General features: G+C 39.1%; 1 protein-coding gene and 1 long non-coding RNA gene across 2 annotated transcripts; both read left to right on the top strand.

Moving 5' to 3' along the window:
* Positions 1–2,627: 2,627 nt before the first annotated feature.
* LOC125377360 (glycine-rich cell wall structural protein 2-like) lies at positions 2,628–3,845 on the top strand. The gene is made up of 3 exons (XM_048390412.1): positions 2,628–2,849; positions 3,089–3,099; positions 3,374–3,845. Exons 1-3 carry the CDS (start codon positions 2,628–2,630, stop codon positions 3,843–3,845), a joined length of 705 nt encoding a protein of 234 aa, XP_048246369.1.
* Positions 3,846–5,757: 1,912 nt separating this feature from the next.
* Positions 5,758–8,977, top strand: LOC125377561. Its single transcript, XR_007219743.1, has 2 exons — positions 5,758–6,038; positions 6,601–8,977. It is a non-coding gene; the product is annotated as an uncharacterized LOC125377561 (long non-coding RNA).
* Positions 8,978–23,478: the final 14,501 nt, after the last annotated feature.

The following is a 23,478-nucleotide window of genomic DNA, read 5'->3' as shown; positions in this document are numbered from 1 at the left end:
AGTAATGCAGTATTCTATGAACAATTGTGATTTGCAGTCATGAACAACAAAAATATCTATTTGCTTCCAGGTTGACAGTTCACAGAGTACTTATTTGTATGTTGTAGGCAGCGTCATTTTAAGCCATCAGTTAACATAATCAAACGTGTAAGCCATGACCATTTTCAGTTCGTTCATTAACTATCAGTGTTTCAATTTGACATGGGTGGACATCATAACAGTGTGCCTTCTCACCATAAAATTCATAAAATGAAACAATTAAAAGTGACAAAACCTTTTTCCATAATGATAAAAATTCTGAGCAGAGTCCATTGGAAGATTTCGATCATATCATAAGTATGGGTTTATGAATCACTATCACTCAGTGATTATTCTAGGCATTCGCAAAAAGGTGAGCGTATCCTTCCCCATCGATGCCAACTGTTACAAAATGTTCATATGAAACAAGGCAGGCATACATGAAAATTTGGTACAAGTCAAAAAGGAAATAGCATTGGACATCATTTTTGTCACTGAAGCGTCCAATTTAAACCAGGATACAAAAGCATGCGTGTTGTAGGGATTCGGTATGCTTCTGCTTGTGTTGACTACTGCAACACGGAAAAACATCAAATTTCAATCATTATTTGAACTTTGGAGATGCCTGAAAATGAGCCCTTGAGAGCCATTGGTATGCTCCAGTCAGAAACGTCGCAGCGTGAAATTGCTAGGCGATCCAATTGAACGTGAACAGAAACGCCATTTGGACGTTATGGACGTTTTGGACGTTTGTAAATAAAAGCTACACAACCCTTTCAATATTCATAAAACAACTCTGCCAAAAACAGAGTCGATTGTACGATTCCGTCTATACCACGAGCATGTGTTTATGAATCACCGTCAAATAGGAGTGATATCAGGTGTTCGCGAAAAGGCGAGGGCATCCTGTCCCATCGGTGGCACCCGTCACATACATGCAAAGGCAAGTCAACTGCTTACCTGCAAAAAACAAGGGGGAAAATGGTACAAGTCAAATTGGGGAAATGGATCGGACATCATTTTTGTCACTGATGCGTCAAACTTGATGTGAGAAAGTGGTGTACAAATTTGAGAAATCAAAGGTTTGACATGACTGAACTTTGCAAACATAGAAGTACATTCTTTCTGGGAATATAAAGGAAGTCCTTCCTTGATTCAGGTTCAGTGTCAATCTAATGACAGTACTGATGCGTGGATATCTTCCTCGGTTAACCAATACTAAATTACGTATTACCTTCCCAAATACAACCAAAGAATTACTTTTATATTTGGCCATGTTGTACTATTGACTGTGTTTACATTCCAGAAAAAGCAGGCACACTTACATTTCACTGGGAACTAGAGATGCGAGTAATCGCCACTCTTTTGCTCACCATCTGTGTTGGCTCGTTTGTTCTCCAAATAACGTAAGTCTTATTTTGCATGAATTCCCCACTGCAGTCCCATTCCCATACAAACATATATCAGTAAATATTAATATCCCATTTAAATGTTTAGAAATATATTCCCATTATATTTATAAATGACCTCTTTATCTTCTTGCTTTCTTCTTTTGCCAAGTATCTTTTGACAATTTGGGTCATGTTAAAGATGGATGAAGTTACCTTAATCACACATTACTATAAGCAAAAAACATAAAGTTTTAGAATGAACAACAACATACCAATTAAACAAAACGTTGGTATATAATAAAAAAAAATAGTTATGAAGAAATGTTTGATCCATATTTTTAATGTAACTGTTCCGTCTATTTTTTTCCTCCAGAATATTAGTAACAATAATCAAAGGTGGAACGATCGGCAAATGGTAAATTTACCTTTCCTATGAAATATTTAAGTGTTGAATAGGGCAAGTCGCATTTCGTAGAAGTGTTGGTAGTCGTAGCGGGGGTGGTGGTGGAAGTGGTAGTGGTAGCGGTGGTGGAGGTGGTAATGGAAGCGGTGGTGGAAGTAGTAGCGGTGGTGGAAGTGGTAGTGGCAGCGGTGGTGGAAGTTGGGGTGGTAGCGGTGGTGGAAGCGGTAGTGGTAGCGGTGGTGGAAGTAGTAGCTGTGGTGGAAGTGGTAGTGGTAGCGGTGGTGGAAGTGGTAGTGGTAGCGGTGGTGGAAGTAGAAGTGGTAGCGGTGGTGGAAGTGGTAGTGGTAGCGGTGGTGGAAGTAGTAGCGGTGGTAGAAGTGGTAGTGGTAGCGGTGGTGGAAGTGGTAGTGGTAGCGGTGGTGGAAGTGGTAGTGGTAGCGGGTGTGGAAGTGGTAGTGGTAGCGGTGGTGGAAGTGGTAGTGGTAGCGGTGGTGGAAGTGGTAGCGGTAGCGGTGGTGGAAGTGGTAGTGGTAGCGGTGGTGGAAGTGGTAGTGGTAGCGGTGGTGGAAGTGGTAGAAGTGGTAGTTGTAGTGGTGGTGGAGGTGGTAATGGTAGCGGTGGTGGAAGTGGTAGTGGTAGCGGTGGTGGAAGTGGTAGTGGTAGCGGTGGTGGAAGTGGTAGTGGTAGCGGTGGTGGAAGTAGTAGCGGTGATGGTAGTGGTAGCGGTGGTGGAAGTGGTAGCGGTGGTCGAAGTGGTAGTGGTAGCGGTGGTGGAAGTGGTAGTGGTAATGGTGGTGGAAGTGGTAGTAGTAGCGATGGTGGAAGCGGTAGCGGTGGTGGAAGTGGTAGCGGTGGTGGAAGTGGTAGTGGTAGCGGTGGTGGAAGTTGTAGTGGTAGCGGTGGTGGAAGATGTAGTGGTAGCGGTGGTGGAAGTGGTAGTGGTAGCGGTGGTGGAAGTTGTAGTGGTAGCGGTGGTGGAAGATGTAGTGGTAGTGGTGGTGGAAGTGGTAGTGGTAGCGGTGGTGGAAGTGGAAGTGGTAGTGGTAGCGGTGGTGGAAGTGGTAGTGGTAGTGGTGGTGGAAGTGGTAGTGGTAGCGGTGGTAGAAGTGGTAGTAGTAGCGATGGTGGAAGCGGTAGTGGTAGCGGTGGTGCGAGTAGTAGCACTGGGGGAAGTGGTATGGTAGCAGTGGTGGAAGTGGTAGTGGTAGCGGTGGTAGAAGTTGTAGTGGTAGCGGTGGTGGAAGTAGTAGCACTGGTTGAAGTGGTATGGTACCAGTGGTGGAAGTGGTAGTGGTAGCGGTGGTTGAAGTGGTAGTGGTAGCGGTGGTGGAAGTGGTAGTGGTAGCGGTGGTGGAAGTGGTAGCGGTAGCGGTGGTGGAAGTGGTAGTGGTAGCGGTGGTGGAAGTGGTAGTGGTAGCGGTGATGGAAGTGGTAGCGGTGGTAGAAGTGGTAGTGGTAGCGGTGGTGGAAGTGGTAGTTGTAGCGGTGGTGGTAGTGGTAGCGGTGGTGGAAGTGGTAGTGGTAGCGGTGGTGGTTGTGGAAGTGGATGTGGTCGTGGTAGCGGTGATGGAAGTGGTAGCGGTGGTGGTAGTGGTAGTGGTAGCGGTGGTGGAAGTGGTAGCGGTGGTGGTAGTGGTAGTGGTAGTGTTATCGGTTGTGGAAGTGGTAGTGGTAGCGGTGGTGGAAGTGGTAGTGGTAGCGGTGGTGGTTGTGGAAGTGGATGTGGTCGTGGTAGCGGTGATGGAAGTGGTAGCGGTGGTGGTAGTGGTAGTGGTAGCGGTGATGGAAGTGGTAGCGGTGGTGGTAGTGGTAGTGGTAGTGGTAGTGTTATCGGTTGTGGAAGTGGTAGTGGTAGCGGTGGTGGAAGTGGTAGTGGTAGCGGTGGTGGAAGTAGTAGCGGTAGCGGTGGTGGTTGTGGAAGTGGATGTGGTTGTGGTAGCGGTGGTGGAAGTGGTAGCGGTGGTGGTAGTGGTAGCGGTTGTGGAAGTGGTAGTAGTAGCGATGGTGGAAGCGGTAGTGGTAGCAGTGATTGAAGTGGTAGTGGTGGTGGAAGTGGTAGTGGTAGCGGCAGTGGTAGCGGTGGTAGAAGTGGTAGTGGTAGTGGTGGTGGAAGTGGTAGTGGTAGCGGGTGTGGAAGTGGTAGTGGTAGCGGGTGTGGAAGTGGTAGTGGTAGCGGTGGTGGAAGTGGTAGTGATAGCGGTGGTGGAAGTGGTAGTGGTAGCGATGGTGGAAGTGGTAGTGATTGTGGGAGTTGTAGCGGTGGTGGTAGTGGTAGCGATGGTGGAAGTGGTAGTGATTGTGGGAGTTGTAGCGGTGGTGGTAGTGGTAGCGGGTGTGGAAGTGGTAGTGGTAGCGGTGGTGGAAGTGGTAGTGGTAGCGGTGGTGGTTGTGGAAGTGGATGTGGTCGTAGTAGCGGTGGTGGAAGTGGTAGCGGTGGTGGTAGTGGTAGTGGTAGTGGTAGCGGTTGTGGAAGTGGTAGTTGTAGCGATGGTGGAAGCGGTAGTGGTAGCAGTGGTGGAAGTGGTAGTGGTGGTGGAAGTGGTAGTGGTAGCGGCAGTGGTAGCGGTGGTAGAAGTGGTAGTGGTAGTGGTGGTGGAAGTGGTAGTGGTAGCAGTGGTGGAAGTCATAGTGGTAGCGGTGGTGGAAGTGGTAGTGGTAGCGGTGGTGGAAGTGGTAGTGGTAGCGATGGTGGAAGTGGTAGCGGTTGTGGTAGTGGTAGCGGTGGTGGAAGTGGTAGCGGTGGTGGAAGTGGTAGTGGTAGCGGTGGTGGTTGTGGAAGTGGATGTGGTCGTGGTGGCGGTGGTGGAAGTGGTAGCTATGGTGGTAGTGGTAGCGGTGGTGGTTGTGGAGGTGGATGTGGTCGTGGTAGCGGTGGTGGAAGTGGTGTTATAAAGTGTTTATCTCTAAATCGCCACGATTTGTCAGTAGTCCTACATGCGCTGGTAGATTATTGTTTTCCTCCATTTCTTCCATTTTGTTTGTATGCATTCTTTATTATAACTGGTCACATACTAAATGGATTACAGTTTGCAAACTGGTTTAATGTTTTAACGGTCTTATTTTGAATATGGCCCATACTTCTTATTAATTTACAGCATGAGTTGCAAATATGGTAAGTATAAAGTCATAAAAATTCATTACTTCAACTAAATCATTCAGATGATATAGTATTAGATCATCATCAAATATGAACACCTTTCAGTCAAATATTTGGATATAGCAGACATGTCTGTTACTCATTGTCTCTTGTTATAGTAAAGAGATAGACATTTTATTTATTTTTTGATAGTGTGGGTGTGTTTTGTTTGGGTTCAATGCGAGACATGTTTATTAATGTTGTAGAGACAAATATTACACATTGTTTGATGTCATGTCATGAGACAATTTATGATGACAAATGCTTCGATGACAACCAAAACACCTTGTTAGAAACATGTTTTGGGCACACACTAGAGTTTGGCACACTCACATTTGTTATGTTATACATGTGTACAGTGGACTTGTTGCTTTCTCACCACATATAGCTATAACTATTCATCCAAAATATTATATGCAGCTCTGTCTACTTCTTTACAATATACATTAAGGGTCGGAGTTTTTCGTACGAGCCGAATTGATATTTTATATAATGATAATTTGTTTTATTCAACTCTTTTACGGTGACACAATAATAAGTGGTGAAATTGACCATTGGCGGTGACTACTTCGAGGTACTAAAGTCATTCCATCTTTGTTCATTAATTTAAATATATTATCAGTCATTAATAACTCTCTAAAATAAAGACAATTCAGACCTTGTTTCCTTCATATATGTTATGTTTCTAGATGGTTTCTGTTGAGTGCATATTATTATTAACAGTGCATCTTTGTTTTGCCTTAGTTAATACATTAAATAGGTCATTGCAAATCTCTTATAAGCAGTCCGTTATAATAGTTATAACAGATGTGAGAGACCGTCATCGGAAGTTTAAAAGTGAAGGTAAACAAGTTCGGATGATTTCTCTTACTTATCTACTGATTTAGGTATTACCTCATACTCAAACTTGAGGCACTTTCAGTTATCAATCAGTTCCCAGTGATGACTGCACTCTATTAAATGAATAACTAGTCCTCAGTTAGTTTAAGCGTGCTCGTGAATATTGTATTTTCAGATAAACTTGCTGAAGATGAGTTGTCTGACGTTAGAGAAAGCCTGAGAAAAATTCTTTGGGCTCTCAACCAAGATGGTAATAAAGTTCAGATGAATTTCAATCTTTTGTTGCAATCATTTTCAGAAAGATATTATATGTGAATACTGCGATAAATATATGTATGGTTTTTTTGGGGAGTATTTAACAAATGAAGACGACTAAAAACACTCTGTCAGATGCGAGACTTCACGCTGTCTAACTGTTTGATATGAGGACACACATATGTTAGAGTTAAGATTGATATTTATATGGCTGTTAAGGTTATGCATAAAATCATCAACGGGATACGATGTCCAGAATGTGTGAAGCGATCCTGAAATCTATTACGAAAAAAGATAGCTTGAAAGTTTAACCGATTAATAAGCTGAAAGTATGTGGGTAGCTTCTCATCTTATATTGACACAGTTTTGCGAGATTTTGCCCGAAACCAGAACATGCAAAAATATAGGTCATAGGTTGTTCAGGCCATTGCTCAATCTACACCACCTCTCTGTGAGCTTGAGATAAGCCCTTAACGAAATAATCTATAACCAATGCAAATTTACTTCCATGCCCAACTTATCATTGAATTATTTTAATATTTTAACTTCCTTTGCAGATCAACAACAAGAACCACCTACCACCTCGCAGAATGTGGAAGCTGCCTCATAATGGAAACGGTTACCTACTCCACTTGAAAAAATGTTTCAAGGGTTTTTGAAGTTATCTTATGTTTATTGCCATTCAGCTTGTTTTGTTTTCCCCACATAGTTTTATTAGTGCTCTCTAAGTTCATAATTTAATTTTATTCACTAATTGTATACTATTGTTTTTAAATGTTGCATTAGTCATGGGGAAGTTCTGATTTTGACCATCGTCAATTCTGTTGGAATGTTGGAATGTAGACATGTGTATCTCATTCTCTGCGGAAACTGTGATTTTACTGCCTTACTATTTTACTATTTTATGTAAACGGGCGATAAATGTAAGAAATCACAACATAAATATGGTATGCGCCTGTGTTCATTATCTCAAAACACACAATTCAACGACGTTTTATCCAAAACTTGAGAAATACCACAATTCTATAGACGTTCGCAATGGCAGCATTGTAGAAAAGTGACGTCACATTGTAACGCAAGTATCCTCTGGCGTCACATGTTCAGAACGTTTTGGCCTTGCACTCAAGCACATCCTTTCTGTACAAACATTTCGGTAATTTCGTCGCATTGTTGAAATGAGGGGAATTGAAATATGTTTATGTAAGAATGTGATCCGAAACAAGTGATTTTTTTTATTGTATTTCGCCTTTTGTAGACAAAATATAAATTGTCATTTTTGGTTATCTTTAATTAAAAATATTGTTACAAATGAATTGTATAGTTAATAATTTTATGTTGTTCACTTATTGTACGCTATGGTTTGCACTGTTTCGTTTACTGATTATGATTTCCACGATTTGGCATCATTAATTCTGCTGCAAAGTTAATTTCACCATTCCCTGCGATTACAGTGGTGTGTTTATAAGGGGAAAGGAAGATAGTAACAGTGCAGAGCAACTGCTAATCTGTTACTTCTGCTGCATATTGAACACGAACATTCTGAATTAAACTTTCAGAATCAAAGGTATGATGTTCAATGACTTGAGCGACATTGTGAAATGTCGACTAAGATGAATTATCATATTGATTAAACATTATTGTAAGCTTTGAATTATTACGTCTTTCATCGAATATTCACAATGCCTCACAAGCTCGTGATTTGGTAAAACACCAACCTTATGGTGATTATGTTCAGTGTAGGCAAATTTATATTTTACCAAACATAGAATAGAACTGCAGTATTCTTTAACATTTTGGTGTTTATATTTCTTTATAATCAGAATGAGTTTATATGTGGCTCTCTATATCTTAAGCCGATGACCAGCTATAGTTTGTTTTGCTTTCAGGCAGTTAATTTTTCGTTTGCTGGTAGTAAGCTACTTTATTAATGACGACATACACACGCCAACAAAATAACACAATGTATCATTTCGGAGATATTACGGCCAAATGCAACTGTTTCAAATAAGGGAAAAGACCAAAAGCCGCAAAGGTCCAGAACCTAGAAACTGAAATGGATCCCGCTAGTGTCCCCGCTATACTGATTCGCACTTTATATTTCTATAGGTGCCAAAACTTGTAAAATACCTCGACCTGTTAGACGTTGATTTTCGGTATTAGAGTCCATTTTTTATAATTATATCAGCTCAGTTAGGAACAGGTCATTTATTACAGAGGATGAAGGATCGGTCAGAGTGTTTTGGTCTACTAATGTATTGAAAATAATGACCCTCCCTAATTCTTGTCATATTTTTGGATGAACCTCACCATGCCCTTGAACATTTTGTTCACTATCCTACCTTTATGTGTGTATTATTTTATTGCTTTAACCCTTTCTTAGAGGGTCATATTATTTTTAACCAAACTTAGAACAGAACTGTATTATTGTATTTCATTTTGTTGTTTATATCTCTGTGCAACCAGAATTGAGTTTTGTGGCTCTCTTGTTTGTTTCGTTTTCACGCAGTTAATTATTCGTTTTTTACTTGTAAGTTATTTTATTGATCAAAGAGCTTTATTTTTCACTCATATCCTAGAGAAGATTAGTTCATAGTTTTATGCTGACCTTAATGTGAATTAAAATAGGATCGTTTTCGGGAGAGGCAAATAAACTGCCGAACAATATGAAACAAACAAGACATGGTTATTCGATAGTGATTAATTAACAGGGGTATTATAGTTGTGTTTTAGACCTTGAGTTGGCAGTGTTTTGGCGACTGTTTTCTGCCAAGTAAAGTTTGATAACGTTTGAAATTTTTAGACCAAATCCAATGTTTAAGTGTATACTTTATTTTGCCCAGTTTGTATTTCTATGGGGTAGTTGTGGTTCGAGGCCTTGTTCCAATATTTGTTGTAGTTCGCTTTTCTACATGAATAAAGAGATCTGGTATCTCATCTTTTGTGTGTTTTTGGTTTATCGGTAACCACACAACTTGGGAAGGAATCATAATATGTTCCTCTCTTGGTGATTTCATTTGGCTGAGGGAAAGCGTCCACTTCAGCACTGCTGCCTGCCGCCTCCGTATGTCTCCGTATGAATGATGAACAAAACAAATCCACTACACCTCTGCACCTACGAGGAGCGTTCAATACGTTTTGCAACTTCAATATAAGACCAAGTCACAGAATATCTTTTGAACTTTCATTTTTTAATATAATCTCCATTGACCTCAATACACTTATTCTATTTGTCCTTCAATCTTTTATAGAAATCCGCGGATTGGCCCTCTAACCACGCCTCTGTGGCAGCCTTTATGTCCTCGTCATCCTGGAAACGTCTTCCACGTAGGGCAGATTTCATTTGCCGGAACAGGAAATAGGCACTGGGGGCTAAGTCTGGGATGCAGGGTGGGTGATTTAACTGTTCGAATCCACATTCACATATGGCGGCCTGTGCCGTTCTCGACTTGTGAACCGGAGCATGTAAGGAACTTGATTACAGCGCGTTGTTCATGTTTGAGGGAATCCATGATTGTGACCACCCTTAGGTTAATGAAGCCATCCCATCTTATTGTTGTGTCTGGAACTTGTTATGACACGTGTCAACCTGATCATATGACTAGTGTAACACCTGCAACAAGTTGACATTGTTTGTGTAAACACAAATGTCCAAGTTGCAAAACTTATTGAACGCCCCTCGTAACTTGTTGTCGTAGTCTCAATCTCATTAAAATCATAGCGTCGCTTACCAGATCATGAAAGTGACAGACGGAATGTGTTTCCATGCAATCTCGAAATATTTAACAGAGGGTATTCCGAACGACAAGTATGGGTTTTATGATTATATCAATACAATCTAGGCCATATGTAAGAAATTATAGAATGACCATTTTATCAGTTTTACGACTTTAATCGAGAATTAAAAGGTCGTTCTGACGTGACCCGTAATGAGTGTCCTCAGATCTTTGTTCAGCGGTAGCGAAAACTAAGATCTGATTTTAATGAGATTGTCGTAGTCTTTGTCTGCTTATCCATTATAAAGAGAACGCGTGTCTTATTATTGTGTCGTCATCTTTCAAATAAATGTATATGAGGGACTGATGTACTCAAAACACATCCTCTGTATTAATGTAAACGTATGTGGACAGTTTTCCTCGCAAATACGTCCGTGGTGAATGTGTGTCATCGTTATGTTTGAAATAGGCCATGTCAAATATAACACTGGTAAATCACAGGATTTGAAAGTCCTAGGGTCGAGTCCCAGATTCACCCGATATTTATACACTACGTACGTGCAACTATAATTGATCCTCAGTAACTCAATTTCGCCATGGTGCTGCCAGTTGTGTAAAGCACCGCAATTAGCTGTGCAGAGTTGCGTCCCTTAGTACTGCCTGGATTAAAATATCGTGGGTTTGAATCAACCGTGAAGATCTGGTCTTCAGCAGCCCGTGCTTCTCATAAGAGGCAACTAAATGGATCTTGTGGTCAGGCTCACTGTCATCGTATCGCAACTGCCTAGATCGATGCTCATAATGTCACTACATTGTCTGGTACAGACTTGATTATCTACAGACCGCCACCATATAGCTCGAATTGTACTGAGTGCAGCGTTAAACAGCTAACAAAGACACCTGAGGAGTATTAAACTTCAACCAAACAAACCAAAGAATAATAGTGAAACAATTGGTCTGTACTGATGTCCCATATGCCAGTGTCTTTGATTTAATACTCATATTGGTAGGCACCAGAAACAAAATCCAATGTACTTATATAACCCACTCACAAAAGAAAAAAATTGTAAAGTGGTATTTTTAGTTTTAGTTTATTTATTATTACATGACCAGAGTATGTTCCAGCCAACAATTATCTTTCATTCCAACTGCATAATGACAGGCCTGTGTACAATATAAAGAAAATCAACAAACACCTAAAACAATTCTTAACATAGTGCTGACAAGCCTCAAGAAATATGAATACTCTTTGTTTCAAGAAGCTCTCAAGTTAACACTGCCTCAGACTGTATGTATGGGAGAAATGACAAAGCAAATAAATCTGGACTGGTAACTACGGTATCATAAACAGACATCAAAAGCAAAATCGTTTCAGTTTTTAATCAGCTTCCTAACATGCCTAAGTTAAACATCAAAAACCTGATAAAAAAATATCAAAAGTTCTGATCAAAATAATGAAGTTCTATGTCTTTCCTTCTATAAGACACCCCTACCTACGCATAAAAACACGTTAGTTCCTGTATAGATATGGCATACAGTTTCATTATTTCAGGGTTGTCTTAGGTCATAGTATCGTATTCACTGTGCCCAAGTGCCCAAGGCTCATTGAAAATTTACAAAGGATGGGGCACTTATTGAAACCATACACAACCAGTTAAATTTGTTTTCGGAGACTGTGCAGCAGTGATCAAACGTTGATGGAAGTAAAACACTTTGGAGGCAATTATATACCAGTTCTACGCTCCTTCTTCTGTAAAAAGATGTGTAATGTACAGAAGAAAATATTAACTGCCATGTAAATATTCGGGGCAATTTTAAGGGTTACTTATTGGTCTAGAGTTGGTCAGGGGGTGCTCGTTGGAGCATCGCGCTTAATATGGCAAATAAAATGTCAGTATACCAATTAAAATCACAAAAAAATAAAACACGCCCTTATGAAAAGCAAACATTTGATTTGCATTCATAACACCTCAAAAAGAACTCCTTAATCAAATCAGTATTTAGAACATTTATGTGTCATCTGATGAATTCCAGTGACTGAGTCTTACACCGCAGCCAGCAATATTACAGCTATATCATGGTAACATTTAAATAACTATCAATGGTTAATGTACACACCAGAAGCCAGCTCATACATTTTAACCCACCAATCCACATTCAAACTGGTTCAATTAGGCAGAAGGTGAGCACTCATGTGCCATTAATTCCATCAAAGACACCAGGCTCTGCATAAACATAAAGTGTCATTATCGAACTAAGCAAATGACGTCATATCTCCTTAATGAGATTCTCCTAATGACAGTATTAATTCACTAATACTCTTTACATATATTAAGCATATATTAATTCATGCACTTGCATAAATTCTTTTTAAACATGAACAAAAAATATAATATTCAATAGCAGTACAAGTGAAATTGGTTTAACGTTGCTTTCAAGATTATTTCACTTATATAGCAATGTGTATGCGCATGTGTGTGGCTGCTTGTACAAGTCTGGTTTTATGATACTAACCCACGTAAATACCATGTTGCAGTTAAACAGGCATACCCCACTCAGTCACATTCCACTTACTCCAAGCGGACCAGCACTTGTTTTATCACCACAATGACCAGCACCAGGCAGGGTAACAGCAAGTACCATCTTTTAACGTCTTTTGGTATGACGGGCATCAAACCATCAACAACCCGCTCTCCGGGCAGACCTGCTCTCACCACTACTGTACACCACTGAGGCGGCCTCCAGGAGATGTTTACTTAGTACATGTATTACATATACACAACAACATTGAATGCATATTTTCATAAATACTTTAATGGTCTTGACAGACTTTGAATACCCACGACAAATCGAAGCCTCTTTGTGACTAGAATTATTAATAAATGCCAAATGTTTGCACAAACCCATAGCGTGTGTGATCAGCACACTAATATTTTCATCCCAATTCGATATGAATCATAAACTTAATGCTGCAAATAAACATATCATATCCATAATCAAAATCTACAGTTGCACCTCTGTACAAGAACCCTTAAGTTTTGTTATATCAGTCAGGCAGACAATAATAACATATATACACATGTACACCGAGTGCACATTTACCTCATTTTTGTGTGTGTATATATGCAAATGCGTATATATCTATATATACACACACACATATATATATATATAGATGTAGATAGATATATAGATATAGATATATATGCATACATATATATTCAAAGGTGTATATATCATTTATATATATATATATATATATATATATATATATATATATATATATATATATATATATATATCTGCCTGACATATATATATGAATGGATGAATCAAAACAAAACATTTTGAAACTCACATGAGAGCATGATTCAATCGGATTGTAAAACTTCTACCCATGGTGTTTATAACTTGACTGGCAGTAGAACAAAACCAAAAACAATGTGAAAACATGTCCCCCTCTGTTACACCACTGTGGAGCATACACTGAAAGTTAGGGATTTCCCCGCTCTGTAAATATCATCTTCATCTGATTAACACAATAAGATTGCCTTTTTAACCATAAAATATTCCCATCCATATTAACTGCAGGAATGAAATGTTACCTCTCAAAATTCAGTCAACAAAGTCCAAACTCCAAACTCACCTCAAGAAAGACAGAAATAGTTGTCTACAAAAACTACATTCATGGGAATTGTGCTTGTTTCATTTTGAAAAAAAACAAGAGTAGCCAGGAATCAGTCAATCTCTCACAGATTGGTGACACCAGCACACAGGGCATGCAAAGGCATTTAATGTGCACTTCACTGACTTTGTCCAAGTACTTGGAAAAACTGACAGGTTCACTGGTAGTTCTTGAGTTGAACATGTTAAACCTGGCGAATTGATTTAGTTGTAAGTTTGGTCAAAAGCACCCAAATGAATCACACGCTCAGAGATATTTCATATGAATGGTTTTGCCGTTTCTCTCAACTGAGAAATATGAAACCATAAAGAATGAGACATCAAATATGCACAAAAATAAATGTCTCAACAAAATATTGCTGCATCAGTATGATCACATTGCTTCTGATGAAGCAGAATATAAGCAAAGTTCCAACATCAACCATTACCGAGGGCAGTGTCACAAAGAGATGATCTTTATGCAGATCTACCAGACACACAACACATATGCAGGCTTCAACACAACCAGTGACATAAAACAATCTGTCCAACAGAATAATTTATAGAGTTCCAGAAAAGAAATAAACTTCAATGACAGTTACCTTTAAACACCTTTACTGTCTTTGAATTCTATTTGCTGTTTCTATTTTTGTGAATTTCATATTTCACAAGCCAATAACTTGTTGATTCACTTACTGGTATATGTGGAGATGTTAGGTCTATTTATCAAGCCCTGCAAATATGTTATCAACGTCATTCAAGAAATTCTTATATTCTCACACAATAATGGTAAGACCATTCTAATGTCGAACTTCGTCAATTTTCCCGGGCTTAAAATGAGCTCTGTAGTGTATAGTGAGGGCTCCCTTCACAGTGAAACGTGCATTCCTTTGTGCGTAGGATTGATCGTCGGTTTCATTTCCGCCAGTATAATCTCCACCAACACACCTGATGATTGAATGGATTTTATGATGAATGTGATCATCACTGATGATTGACTGGATTTTATGATGAATGGGATTATCACTGATGATTGACTGGATTTTATGATGAATGTGATCATCACTGTTGATTCAATGGATGTTATGATGAATGGGATCATCACTGATGCTTCAAGGGATGTTATGATGAATGGGATCATCACTGATGATTGACTGGATTTTATGATGAATGTGATCATCACTGATGATTCAATGGATGTTATGATGAATGGGATCATCACTGATGATTCAATGGATGTTATGATGAATGGGATCATCACTGATGATTCAAGGGATGTTATGATGAATGGGATCATCAATGATGATTGACTGGATTTTATGATGAATGGGATCATCACTGATGATTCAATGGATGTTATGATGAATGGGATCATCACTGATGATTCAATGGATGTTATGATGAATTGGGTCATCAGTGACGATTCAATGGATGTTATGATGAATGCGATCATCACTGATGATTCAATGGATGTTATGATGAATGGGATCATCAACTTACTGTCTCAGCCAGCTAATCTCCTGATCGCAACCCCAGTGAGCTCCAGTCGGTTGTACTTGCAGTTAGATGGCAGCATCTGGACCATCTCTTTGCAGATCAGCAGTAGGAGTGGCTCCAGATCCTAAAGACCCTTATCCATAGAAAGCTGTTCAGGGGTCCGAATAGTTGTTAGCATTACTCACCATGTTAAATATGTACATAAAAGCGACAAAAAACATTTCCATAATCATAAAAAAAAGTCATTTGTACGATTACGGCTATATAATAAACATTTCTTTACGAATAATTATCAAATAGTGATGATACCACGTGTTCGCAAAAATTTGAGTGTAGGAGTGACCAGCAGGTGGCGAGCGTTACAAACACACGCAAAGGAAAGTCAATGTCCACTTGAAAACATATCGGGGAATTGCATCGCACATCATTTTGTTACTGATTATGAAAGTTTGGAAATGTCCTCCACATGTCAACCATAAAAAAATGAAACTTTTACTGCGGCCTTGAGTGTTGTGACCCAGTCAATTTTTGTGGAAGAGTCGCATGGAATACTCTTTGAAATCTTCGCCGAAAGAACCTGCTCGATTGTGAAATTAAGGCACCAAAGGCTTGAGCGCTGGAATATTGCTTGCCCTAAAGGGAAAGCCATTCCCATCGTTCAATGCATGCTGTCAATAGCATAGCATGTTTATGACGAGACTCCCAGAACCATAACAAAATAATACATAATTACCTTTTATTATATGAAAACTTACACGTGATACAGTACGGATTGGTGATGTTAGGTACAGAAACGATATAGTACTTAAGAAAGTTGCAGTATTCAATTAAATGTTGTATCCAAAAGAACTCCTTAATCAAATTAGTATTTAGAACATTTATGTGTCATCTGATGAATTCCAGTGACTGAGTCTTACACCGCAGCCAGCAATATTACAGCTATATCATGGTAACATTTAAATAACTATCAATGGTTAATGTACACACCAGAAGCCAGCTCATACATTTTAACCCACCAATCCACATTCAAACTGGTTCAATTAGGCAGAAGGTGAGCACTCATGTGCCATTAATTCCATCAAAGACACCAGGCTCTGCATAAACATAAAGTGTCATTATCGAACTAAGCAAATGACGTCATATCTCCTTAATGAGATTCTCCTAATGACAGTATTAATTCACTAATACTCTTTACATATATTAAGCATATATTAATTCATGCACTTGCATAAATTCTTTTTAAACATGAACAAAAAATATAATATTCAATAGCAGTACAAGTGAAATTGATTTAACGTTGCTTTCAAGATTATTTCACTTATATAGCAATGTGTATGCGCATGTGTGTGGCTGCTTGTACAAGTCTGGTTTTATGATACTAACCCACGTAAATACCATGTTGCAGTTAAACAGGCATACCCCACTCAGTCACATTCCACTTACTCCAAGCGGACCAGCACTTGTTTTATCACCACAATGACCAGCACCAGGCAGGGTAACAGCAAGTACCATCTTTTAACGTCTTTTGGTATGACGGGCATCAAACCATCAACAACCCGCTCTCCGGGCAGACCTGCTCTCACCACTACTGTACACCACTGAGGCGGCCTCCAGGAGATGTTTACTTAGTACATGTATTACATATACACAACAACATTGAATGCATATTTTCATAAATACTTTAATGGTCTTGACAGACTTTGAATACCCACGACAAATCGAAGCCTCTTTGTGACTAGAATTATTAATAAATGCAAAATGTTTGCACAAACCCATAGCGTGTGTGATCAGCACACTAATATTTTCATCCCAATTCGATATGAATCATAAACTTAATGCTGCAAATAAACATATCATATCCATAATCAAAATCTACAGTTGCACCTCTGTACAAGAACCCTTAAGTTTTGTTATATCAGTCAGGCAGACAATAATAACATATATACACATGTACACCGAGTGCACATTTACCTCATTTTTGTGTGTGTATATATGCAAATGCGTATATATCTATATATACACACACACATATATATATATATAGATGTAGATAGATATATAGATATAGATATATATGCATACATATATATTCAAAGGTGTATATATCATTTATATATATATATATATATATATATATATATATATATATATATATCTGCCTGACATATATATATGAATGGATGAATCAAAACAAAACATTTTGAAACTCACATGAGAGCATGATTCAATCGGATTGTAAAACTTCTACCCATGGTGTTTATAACTTGACTGGCAGTAGAACAAAACCAAAAACAATGTGAAAACATGTCCCCCTCTGTTACACCACTGTGGAGCATACACTGAAAGTTAGGGATTTCCCCGCTCTGTAAATATCATCTTCATCTGATTAACACAATAAGATTGCCTTTTTAACCATAAAATATTCCCATCCATATTAACTGCAGGAATGAAATGTTACCTCTCAAAATTCAGTCAACAAAGTCCAAACTCCAAACTCACCTCAAGAAAGACAGAAATAGTTGTCTACAAAAGCTACATTCATGGGAATTGTGCTTGTTTCATTTTGAAAAAAAACAAGAGTAGCCAGGAATCAGTCAATCTCTCACAGATTGGTGACACCAGCACACAGGGCATGCAAAGGCATTTAATGTGCACTTCACTGACTTTGTCCAAGTACTTGGAAAAACTGACAGGTTCACTGGTAGTTCTTGAGTTGAACATGTTAAACCTGGCGAATTGATTTAGTTGTAAGTTTGGTCAAAAGCACCCAAATGAATCACACGCTCAGAGATATTTCATATGAATGGTTTTGCCGTTTCTCTCAACTGAGAAATATGAAACCATAAAGAATGAGACATCAAATATGCACAAAAATAAATGTCTCAACAAAATATTGCTGCATCAGTATGATCACATTGCTTCTGATGAAGCAGAATATAAGCAAAGTTCCAACATCAACCATTACCGAGGGCAGTGTCACAAAGAGATGATCTTTATGCAGATCTACCAGACACACAACACATATGCAGGCTTCAACACAACCAGTGACATAAAACAATCTGTCCAACAGAATAATTTATAGAGTTCCAGAAAAGAAATAAACTTCAATGACAGTTACCTTTAAACACCTTTACTGTCTTTGAATTCTATTTGCTGTTTCTATTTTTGTGAATTTCATATTTCACAAGCCAATAACTTGTTGATTCACTTACTGGTATATGTGGAGATGTTAGGTCTATTTATCAAGCCCTGCAAATATGTTATCAACGTCATTCAAGAAATTCTTATATTCTCACACAATAATGGTAAGACCATTCTAATGTCGAACTTCGTCAATTTTCCCGGGCTTAAAATGAGCTCTGTAGTGTATAGTGAGGGCTCCCTTCACAGTGAAACGTGCATTCCTTTGTGCGTAGGATTGATCGTCGGTTTCATTTCCGCCAGTATAATCTCCACCAACACACCTGATGATTGAATGGATTTTATGATGAATGTGATCATCACTGATGATTGACTGGATTTTATGATGAATGGGATTATCACTGATGATTGACTGGATTTTATGATGAATGTGATCATCACTGTTGATTCAATGGATGTTATGATGAATGGGATCATCACTGATGCTTCAAGGGATGTTATGATGAATGGGATCATCACTGATGATTGACTGGATTTTATGATGAATGTGATCATCACTGATGATTCAATGGATGTTATGATGAATGGGATCATCACTGATGATTCAATGGATGTTATGATGAATGGGATCATCACTGATGATTCAAGGGATGTTATGATGAATGGGATCATCAATGATGATTGACTGGATTTTATGATGAATGGGATCATCACTGATGATTCAATGGATGTTATGATGAATGGGATCATCACTGATGATTCAATGGATGTTATGATGAATTGGGTCATCAGTTACGATTCAATGGATGTTATGATGAATGCGATCATCACTGATGATTCAATGGATGTTATGATGAATGGGATCATCAACTTACTGTCTCAGCCAGCTAATCTCCTGATCGCAACCCCAGTGAGCTCCAGTCGGTTGTACTTGCAGTTAGATGGCAGCATCTGGACCATCTCTTTGCAGATCAGCAGTAGGAGTGGCTCCAGATCCTAAAGACCCTTATCCATAGAAAGCTGTTCAGGGGTCCGAATAGTTGTTAGCATTACTCACCATGTTAAACATGTACATAAAAGCGACAAAAAACATTTCCATAATCATAAAAAAAGTCATTTGTACGATTACGGCTATATAATAAACATTTCTTTACGAATAATTATCAAATAGTGATGATACCACGTGTTCGCAAAAATTTGAGTGTAGGAGTGACCAGCAGGTGGCGAGCGTTACAAACACACGCAAAGGAAAGTCAATGTCCACTTGAAAACATATCGGGGAATTGCATCGCACATCATTTTGTTACTGATTATGAAAGTTTGGAAATGTCCTCCACATGTCAACCATAAAAAAATGAAACTTTTACTGCGGCCTTGAGTGTTGTGACCCAGTCAATTTTTGTGGAAGAGTCGCATGGAATACTCTTTGAAATCTTCGCCGAAAGAACCTGCTCGATTGTGAAATTAAGGCACCAAAGGCTTGAGCGCTGGAATATTGCTTGCCCTAAAGGGAAAGCCATTCCCATCGTTCAATGCATGCTGTCAATAGCATAGCATGTTTATGACGAGACTCCCAGAACCATAACAAAATAATACATAATTACCTTTTATTATATGAAAACTTACACGTGATACAGTACGGATTGGTGATGTTAGGTACAGAAACGATATAGTACTTAAGAAAGTTGCAGTATTCAATTAAATGTTGTATTCAATAAGAACTGACAATAATACATCTCTTGATGAAGGGGGGTAACTCTTCGAGACGTATTCCCCAGGTCGCATCTACGTTTTCTTTACCTGGTCACATGCGTGGTTCACCAACGGAAGAGACTCAAAATGTTTGTCTGATTTTGCTTGAGGTTCATTTTCTCTCTAAAATCGGAATTAGTCATGAGTTTAAAAGACATAATCCAGTGATAATGATGATTTTATTAACGCTTTGTCGACGTAATTGTTGCGAAGTGTTGTCATCTGACTGCGACTTACGTTCCCAAGGCACTTCCCTATTTTGTACGATATGTTCCCGTGTATGTTAAGGTGAACACTTGACATGCCGTTGCTTATGTTTGTGACTGGTGGAGCAGGGTACGCTCACCTATTTGCGAACACCTGGTATCTATCATCACTATTTGATAACGATTCATAAACACATGCTTATGATCAATACAGTCGGAGTCATACAATGGACTCTGCTTTTAGTAGTGAATATTTGGGATTACAGAAAAGGTTTCATCGCTTTTACTTCCACTGTAGACCCGTGAAGATTCAGGGATAGAATAGGTCTTCAGCAACCCATGCTTTCCGTAAAAGGTGACTATGCTTGTCGTAAAAGGCGACTAACAGGATCGGGTGGTCAGGCTCGCTGACTTGATTGATACATGTCATCGATCGATGCACATGATATTAATCACTGGATTGTCTGGTCCAGACTCGATTATTTACAGACAGCCGCCATATAGCTGGAATATTGCTGAGTGCGGCGTAAAACAACAAACCAACTTCCACTGTAAGATTATTAATAACTACTTCAGCTACAGCTCCGGGGTGGAACACACACACATCTAAATACATCTACAGAAATAACAAGGCCAATCCTGCATCCGTAGCTTCACGAGCCGTCGTGGCGAAATACTGCCATCTTCATAGACCGTGGCCATACTTAAATCGATAGGTTGCAATGCATGTTACCGACATGGGCGTGAGGCAACTGTGTGTAACGACTGTCTATATAAAGGGAGACAACTCGAGAGAGACTAAAGGTAAATCTTGCGATTGATGTTTGGCTGTGGTACTTCATGTGGGTGACGTCAGTGAAACAGACAGGCTGCTTATTGTTTGGATTCCAAAAACCTATTAACGTTTCAGTTTCCTATAAACGGACTCGAGACCCAGCTGAATTAGCATTTTAGGACCCCGACTCAATCCAGTGTGCATTTGAAACAAATCCTTTAGTGAAATGTTCGTAACCTCACGCACCGAACCTCGATCCGTTGTCGAGATTCGCGTGTTATTCGCAGGATGAAAACATGTAAAACGTCATTTTATCTAATCTTGTCAGTAATCATAGAAGTAAAATTACGTGAATTACGTAATCATTAGTAATAAGTAATAAATAATTGCAATAACTACATCAGGGGAAACGTTGCATTTTAGTAGCAAATATATTTCCTGAAATTCTTATTATTTGATTCAATAGATTCTGGGGGAGAAGAGAAAATAATTATCTTGGCAACACCCTTTATGACACTGTTGGATATTGAATGCCGTTCATGGTGCCTTGAATGAGTGTGTATGGTTTTACACCGTTTTTAGCAATATTACAGCAAATTCACGGCGGGGACACCAGAATTGGGTTTTACGCGTCGTACCCATATGGGGAATCGAACCCGACCCTTCAGTTTGACGAGCGAACTTTTTAACAACTATGCTTTGCATCCTTTAAAGGGCCTCTGAGGACACTATTGTTCCATCCAGGAAGCACCTCTAACAGTGATGGTAACTGTGTACTGTGACCCTTTTTAGTGACCTCATAGTAGATTGGAGAAGACATCTATTGTCACTTTGAATGAATCCGAAGTAGCAGAGAGACATATCTGAAGCACATGATTTGTGGTAGATGTCTAACAGGCGGTACACTGTTATGGGGACAGGTTAGCATCGATTAGTTATATATTTCATTAGCACTGCTAATGAAAATAAATAAGTATGTGAAGTGTTATTCTCATCAGTTTAAAGAAGTCAATTTTATGTTTGTTGTTTATTTGCAAAGTGTTAGTTTGTGTTTATGGTTGAAAGAGCTTACACACAAGTTTGACAATAACATATGTGCCAATTTAGGTCATTTCATTGTCATTGTAAATTGTCTGTAAGGAAGTGGTTGACCAACAGTTGGAAATTATGTTGCTTGTATATATATAATGTGCGTGCGTGCGTGCGTGCGTGCGTGCGTGCGTGCGTGCGTGTGTGTGTGTTCATTTAGTTCCATTTTCTTTTAAAATTAATTACCGATAATAGTGTCCAATTTGTGTCAGGCAGGAGAAATCTTTGAAAGCCTTGTGTTCTCTGCATCCTTTGACGAGTTCCTTGAGGACACAATTGTTCCATCAATATAGAACTGAATTTGTGTTCATTAAGTTAAGTCTTCAAATATTATTTTCTTAATATCACATTACATACTCCCTTGCCTCATTAGTTTTTCTATTGTAAAGTAACACTTTGTTTGTAACTTATTTACACATTCGTTTCACCTTTGTTTATAATTTGTTCTTACCTGCGTTGACCTTTAATGATCGCGGGACATTATGGCGTGACCTACGTCACTGATGTATTGTAAGGAATTATGGTGACCAGGAATAAAGTTTTTGGCTCTGAACAAGGTGATCCTTGTCATTGATACACCTCTTGTCAAAAGGGAACAACGAATGTCAGCAAAGACCTGTGAAGATTTCGGGGTAGAATAGGTCTTCAGCAACCCATACTTTCCGTAAAAGGTGACTATGCTTGTTGTAAAAGGCGACTAACGGGATCGGGTGGTCAGGCTCGCTGACTTGGTTGATATATGTCATCGATCCCAATTGCGTGGATCGATGTTCATGATGTCGATCACTTGATTGTCTGGTTCAGACTCGATTACTTTACAGACCGCCGTCATGTAGCTGGAGTATTGCTGAGTGCGGCGTTAAACAACAGAGGAATGCAAATACTTTTGCGTTTGGCAGCGCTGATATCTTCGCGAAAGCATATCGCCAAATGATTTACTTTTCATGTGTACATAGGGGGGAACTCCCCAGTTACCCCCTCCCCCAGCTAACTGCATCATGCGTGACTACCTGGTTCACCGCGTGTTATTAATGCATTTGTGGGTAAATAACTATTGAGTAGTTGTCTGGCTTTGAGATAGAATTGAAAAAGGCAACAGTTTAATAGTATGACACTATGTTGACCATTACGTTTCACGAAAATAGAAAAGGAAAGATTTAGCTTTTAGCCTTACACATGTACACATTGATATACAACACTAGCAAGCTTAATCGCAGCCATCCAACCTCTCAATTTAAGCTTAACCTGCATGAATGTTGAACACATTGTGCGTGAAATGAAACGATGTTTATGACTCAAACAGGCTGCAGCATGAAAGGATTTCCTCTCCTTAATCGCTTTAGAGCTTTTGATATTCGGGTCTGTGAGCCATCAAAAGAATCCGAAGAATAGGGGGTGTCGAACAGGAATATGATAGAGCACATTAACTGAGACGATTGAGCACCGATTGGAATTATTTCCTCGTTTTAGGTTTTAGAATATTTATAGTTGTTCGAAATCATTCATTTTATCCTGTTGTTTCGACAGGAGCTATTTGAAAGACGTATCGATCAATGAAAATAACTGAAAACACTACTACCATACAATACAAAATAATGA

Source organism: Haliotis rufescens, unplaced genomic scaffold (assembly GCF_023055435.1).
Source record: "Haliotis rufescens isolate VD_foot unplaced genomic scaffold, xgHalRufe1.0.p SCAF_9, whole genome shotgun sequence".
NCBI lineage: Eukaryota > Metazoa > Mollusca > Gastropoda > Lepetellida > Haliotidae > Haliotis > Haliotis rufescens.
Note: the sequence above shows the minus strand (reverse complement) of the source record. Positions and strands in the feature narration are given on the sequence as shown.